This window comes from Ochotona curzoniae, unplaced genomic scaffold, assembly GCF_017591425.1.
Source record: "Ochotona curzoniae isolate NIBS_2020 unplaced genomic scaffold, NIBS_Ocur_1.0 scaffold_3223, whole genome shotgun sequence".
Taxonomy (NCBI): Eukaryota; Metazoa; Chordata; class Mammalia; order Lagomorpha; family Ochotonidae; genus Ochotona; species Ochotona curzoniae.
Genome location: NW_024467108.1, coordinates 866,872 through 872,871, shown reverse-complemented (window position 1 = coordinate 872,871; position 6,000 = coordinate 866,872). Strand labels below are relative to the sequence as shown.

The 6,000-nt window shown below is 41.4% G+C and overlaps 2 protein-coding genes across 4 annotated transcripts in view; both read right to left on the bottom strand.

Moving 5' to 3' along the window:
• Positions 1 to 1,681: 1,681 nt before the first annotated feature.
• Positions 1,682 to 3,569, bottom strand: LOC121145378 (hemoglobin subunit epsilon). The gene is made up of 3 exons (XM_040964177.1): positions 2,856 to 3,569; positions 2,516 to 2,738; positions 1,682 to 1,811 (listed from the first exon to the last, which is right to left on the bottom strand). Exons 1-3 carry the CDS (start codon positions 3,080 to 3,082, stop codon positions 1,683 to 1,685), a joined length of 579 nt encoding a protein of 192 aa, XP_040820111.1. The 5' UTR covers positions 3,083 to 3,569; the 3' UTR covers position 1,682.
• Positions 3,570 to 3,743: 174 nt separating this feature from the next.
• LOC121145374 (olfactory receptor 51I2-like) overlaps positions 3,744 to 6,000 on the bottom strand; it is a 98,327-nt gene continuing 96,070 nt past the window's right edge. For 2 of the 3 annotated variants that reach the window (XR_005882001.1, XR_005882007.1), the window contains one exon: positions 3,744 to 4,201. The gene's annotated coding sequence lies outside the window, so the exon portion shown is untranslated. Of the gene's footprint in view, positions 4,202 to 5,047; positions 5,114 to 6,000 lie in introns of all 3 variants that reach the window. The other variant, XR_005882005.1, reaches the window with a different exon arrangement.

The window sequence follows — 6,000 nt, the reverse complement described above, 5'->3', positions numbered from 1 at the left end:
GTTTGACTCAGGACCTGAAGGTCAAGAGTCTCCAAGCAAGCCAGCACACGCTTGAAAGTGGATCAGTTGATGACACTCCCACGTGCGAGAGGATTTCCAGGGCAGTGCACATGGCCTCTTTCTATAGCATTCAGCCCGTCTTGGAGCTATTAGTTTCTTGTTCCTGCTTTCTTCCCATTCACCTCAGATATCATTTCTTCCTCACTCTGCTTTGTCCATACTTAGCCATTTTCAGCTCTCTTTGACCCTTTCAGGTGTAAAGCAAATTATCTGTCCTTTAGAATCATCATCCATGCCTAGTTTCTGAAAGTTTAGATCCATCTGCATGCAGAAGCAGACTACTTTTCCCTAAAGCCCTATTTATGGAGTCACTGAATGTCCTAAGAATATTTCTTACTCATTACTACCAACATTATAGAAGCAGATTCTATTATTTTAAGCTTTATTTTGTTTTTATTTGAAGGACAGAGTTACAGAGAAAAGGAGAGACTGAGAGAAGTCCTTTATCCACTGGTTCATTACCCAGATGACTGCAATGCCAGGCCACAACTGAGTGCACCCAAAGCCAGAACCAGGAAACTCCTCCAGGTCTCCCACAAGTGTGCAGAAGCCCAAGGACTTGAGCCATCCTCTGCTGTTTTCCTAGGCCATTAGCCTGAAGCTAGATGGGAAGTGGAGCAGCCAAACCACGAAGCAGTGCCCATATGGAATGCCTATGCTGTTGGTGGAAGTTTAGCCCACTATCCCATGGTGCCAGCCCTAGCAGATTGTACTTTTACAGTCGATGCTCAGCTCTATCAGTTCTTCCCTAGTACTCCCCACTACTGCAAGAGTGAATTCCATGCATTTTTTCAGATCCTGTAACTTCATTATTATTTTCTCTTCTACATTAAATCTTTATTATTCTCCCAAGGAAAGTTCTTACTTGTGTCCCACTCAGCCTTATTTTAATGTATTTGAATGAAAACAATTCACACTAATGCAGTCAATCTCTATATTGGCATCCCATGAGACAATAGAACCCATCAGGAAAGAACAAAACTTGGTACATAAAAATATGTTTCTGGAAATCTCCAAGTCATTACTCAACTTACTGATTTACATGCAAGCCAATTTCTCAAGATACAAGACAAGCTAATTCCTTTCAAAAGTGTGATCCAGCACATTAAAATAGTGCTGTAATTCAAGACTTTTGATCACTACTGGTTCAGTCCATCCTTCCTTGCTTGGTTGTTTGCTTTCTTCTCTTGAATGAAACTTAACATTTACCACAACTCTGATTTCTCAGATACCACTTACTTGCTCTTCCCTCCCCACTGCTCTAAGTTTTGCACCCCGGCCCAAAAAGCTCTGCCCACCTATTCAAAACTTCCTCCACCCGAGCAGAACTTCCTCCTCATCTTGGTGGATGCCTGAGATTTCTGCACTCCTCCTCCAACATCATTCATTTTTTTCTCAAAGAAGCTCTTGTTTTTTCATATGTCCCTCTCCACCTCTCAATCCATGAACACTATCTTTTGAACACATGAGTAAAATACAAAGAACATGAAAATGGATATTTGATTACTGAATAGAATGCACTTTATTAAACAGGAACTGTGCCATCAATGATGAGCCCAGTCCCCACGTATGGAAGGAAGGTGGTGGGAATGACATGAGCGTGAAGCAACTGTGGAGGGAGCTTAGTGATACTTGTGGGCCAAAGCAATGGCAACTCCAGACACAAGCTTCTGCCAGGCAGCCTGCACCTGGGGAGTGAATTCCTTGCCAAAGTGAGTGGCCAGAACAATCAGCAGCACGTTGCCCAGGAGCTGTTAAAGACAAAATGATACACAGGCATGCTGAGTAGAAATTCTCTAAAAAAAATCTACAGAGGAAAAAATGACTATTTGTGCATATACTCTCTGACAACTCTGTACTGAGATTACTCCAAGGACTGTGCATACCCAATAAACTAAGACAAGAATTGGTTTTGCCTTCATTTTTATGAGCTTCCAATCCAGCGTTCTGACTACCCGTACCTCATCCTCCCTCTCCGTTTCACCATGCCAATTTGCCTGCTTCTTCTACTTCCTCATTTAGTAACTGCCTACTCTCAATAAACAAACTGTCAGTGTGACAAGGTTTCTCATGTCAGAGTTAAAAGTCCCCAGTTGTTGAGGTCAAGCATAAGCTAGGTCACAATATTGGGAGAGAATTCGATATACTTCAAAGGATTTGTTGCATTCCTTCTTTAAGAAAGTTTGCCTTTCAATCCTCCACTCCATCCCCCAAATCTACTCCTAAACTTCAGTCATCAGGAGCCATATAATTTAAGACATTAAATTTCTCCTTTCTTGAGATATAGGCCTTCATCTACAAAAGGGTAAACTATATTTTGCCTTACATAAAGTTACAACAGACTAGACTTATGATTTCTGATATCTATGTTGATTTCTCCAAGCATAATCTCAGATACCATTGTGATGACAAGCTACATAACCCAAAAGACTGCAAGAGTTTCTCATGAACTCACTTTGAAATTCTCAGGATCCACATGCAGCTTGTCACAGTGCAGCTCACTCAGCTTAGCAAAGGCAGTCTTAAGGTTGTCCATGTTCTTAATGGCTTCTCCGAAGGAAGTCAGCACCTTCTTGCCATGGGCCTTGACCTTGGGGTTCCCCATGATGGCAGAGGAAGAGGACAGGTTTCCAAAGCTGTCAAAAAACCTTTGGGTCCATGGGTAGACGACGAGGAGCCTACATGATGAGACAAAAGTAAGTGCAAATTCAGACACATGAAAATGTTGAGCCTTTTCCTGGTCAGGGACAGACTTGCTTGCCCTTCTCTCTCACGCATTGAGAACCAACACTTACCTGCCCAGAGCTTCTCCTCCAGTCTCTTCGATGTTCACCTGGCCCCACTGTTTGCTGATAATGCACTTCTCCTCAGGGGTAAAATGCACCATGGTGTTGGGTCTTGGAGCTTGCTGGTGATCACAAATGTGACAGAAGCAGGTTTGTGCTGTTGCTGGAAGCTTTGGCCTTTTATTCTCCACGACTGAAGGTCTGGCCCCTTGTTGTCCATCATCCGTTGAAGTCATTGGTCAAGGTTGGACTCTGCGTCCTTCTTGGGTGGAGTCAGTCCACCAGAGGGTCAGCTACACTGAGTCTGTGATAATGCGTTTTGGATCCTAAGATACTCTTCCTCTGCTAGTTTCTCCTCTAACTAAATAGAATTTTTCTTTTGTTATCCTGGTTCACTCTCTCCTATCACTGTGGAACTTTTCCAGACGATATCCATCTTTCCCATTTCCCTTTCCAAGACAGACTTGCAGAGAGCAGCTAAGCTTAAAACAGGTGAAAGTTACAGTTACAGCAGGTTTAGTATTGGAATATGGTCATTGATTAAAAAGAGCAGATTCAAGGGAAACAAAACAAATGCCAGCTGTGGAGAAGGAATACGTTCCAGCATTGGAGTGAGTTTAATGTTAGCTTTCCCAGAAAGAGAAGGATTGTGTGTGGTTACTTCTGGAAGCCAAGGGATTTTCAGCAGGAGCAAGACTCAATTTTTATAGATATAGAGGTAAATATGTATATGTATTCTCATATATATATTTTCATTATATTTTCATATATATATTCTCAATGATTAACTGTAAAATGGAGACTAGCATACTAGAAAGTGAAGACACATTGCAGTGTGCATCTCTATGCCTGAATAAAAGAAGAACTCCCAATGAAACTGTTAAATAAACCTTGACAATATGATAGCAGATTTTCTGTCATTGCCTAAACCTATAATGCCATGATACACTTACATAGTAGGATGTTGGATTGTTGCTGAAGGGCTATGCTCTTGTGATAATATGGGAGAAAACAGTGAGGGGACGCAGCTTGGGATGAACTCCTAGACTGGGCAGACAGCAAGATTGTGTGTTGTACTCACAGTGAACACTCTATTTCCAGCTCTCTGAGATTCCAGAGGACTTTGTGGATTAAGGGGACATTTCTCTGGTTTCCCTTTCCTGCATGTCTACTCTATCCATCCTTCTAAGCCATAAGGCAGAAGGGACTAGCTATTCAACTGAGGACTTGAAATCAAACTGAGGAACAAGTACATAGATAGGTCTAGTGTGTCCTATAGTCGGAGGGGACAGAGTTTCAAATTCCTTAATGTGCCCTTGTTTTTGCAGCCTCAGATGTGATGCCTTGCTAATTACCTGTTGGAGACAAAGCAGAGATCTGTATTCATTTGTGTATTTTCAATCCCACTGACGTTCATAGGAGATATTCCCTATGCTGTTTCCCTTAAACCATACCTTCAGTCATAACACTGGCGAATGAATGAGAGGGAGAAGCAAGGTCACAGAGATTATGTAATAATTGTCAAAAGAAAAGAACTGGTGGTGAAGGAAGTAACGTAAGCAGAATTACAGATTCCAGCATTTTTAATTTCCAAACCATCGCACTGCATCACCATATTCTAGTGACCCTTGATCAGCCCTGTTCATTGACCCATCTGTTTCTATTTCTTTCTTCTATTTCTCTCCTTGTCCTGACATGCATCAAAGTTTCTCTTCCTATAACTTCTTGCAATCTGGTGATGTGGATGCTTCTGGCACTTCTTTTTGTTTAACACTATGGTTCTGTATCCCACATTCAGTGCCCTTGTGCCTCCACGTAACAAGTTCACCCAGAACTCTTCTCATCTGTATAGCCCTCCCCTAACATTTACAACTATTCCCTAAGGCTGTAATACAAATGCTTCTCACACAGGAGAGTAGTTTTCTCTGCTTGCTTTTCCAATCATAAAAGCTTCAACAGATTTAATAACTCACATCAAGCAGTATTTTTCCAGAGCATTATTTCCGGTTGTATATTTTAAAGTCTTTCTGATTATATATACTTCTGAATATAGATACCTCCAGAAATTCCTGCTCTGCTGTATATTTATATGCCAATTTTCATGAAAGTAGTTTTAATACCCATTCATTTCACTGTTATCTTTCAAGTATATAACCCATAAAGATTAAGTTATGTGTTTGCAAGACAAAATTTTTTCAGACCTGCAGGGTGAGATGGTGGTCCTTTCTTCAGGATGTGTGCTTGTGACGGTCAGATATTGTCAAGTCCTAGAGAGTAAGATTCAGATTTTTCAAGGTCAAGAGTCTGGGCAGGTCTGACCCTGAAACACACCATGCCCCCTCCTCTTTCCGGTTCAGAGTGCAAATGCATGCTGTCTGTGAGATTATAAAGCCAGGATTTATACTCCCTCTCCTGCCTGAGACCCTCTCACAGGGTCTGCATCTCTTCCTGTAACCATGGTTGTGAGAGCAGACCTGGCTTGCATCCAGGGAACTAACCCATTGCATGCCTCTTTATTGTTCAAAGTTGTGGGAATGAATTAAAAAAACAGTTATGGAATTGAACAGCAATAGGACTGTAACTTAGTGCAAGGATTATGAATTCTGATTCTGAAATCAGGTAAGCTATTCATTTTGGTTTAGGTATTTATTGGTTCAACCTAAATTTATCTCGCCTACTGGCTTCTTAAAATTCACTTATTTCAGATGAAAAGAAAGACAGACACACAGACAGGGTGAAAGAACTCATCTGATGATTCATCCCACAAGCTCCCTCACCGGCCAGGAGCTGGGAACTCAGCCTAGGTCTCATTAGGGGTGGCAGGACCTCAATTGCTCCATCACCACTGCTGCCTCATAGCATGTGCATCAGCAGGAAGCTGATCCAACTGCTAATAAGATTCCTTTTTCCTTTTTTAGGTAAACTCTTTAATTTACTTAACGTTAACTAATCTTACACGTGCTTCATGAACACAGATTTTGGAGTTTAATGTTATTTTCCACCTCGTCCTCTCTCCTGGCCGTACTCCCACTCACCCCCCTCCTTCCTTTCACATGTTTTTTTTTTACTTGTTACAATTGCATACTTACATTTTATTCTATGATCACAAACTTAACCTTCATCTAAATAAACAACTCAACAAGTAGTAAGCAGA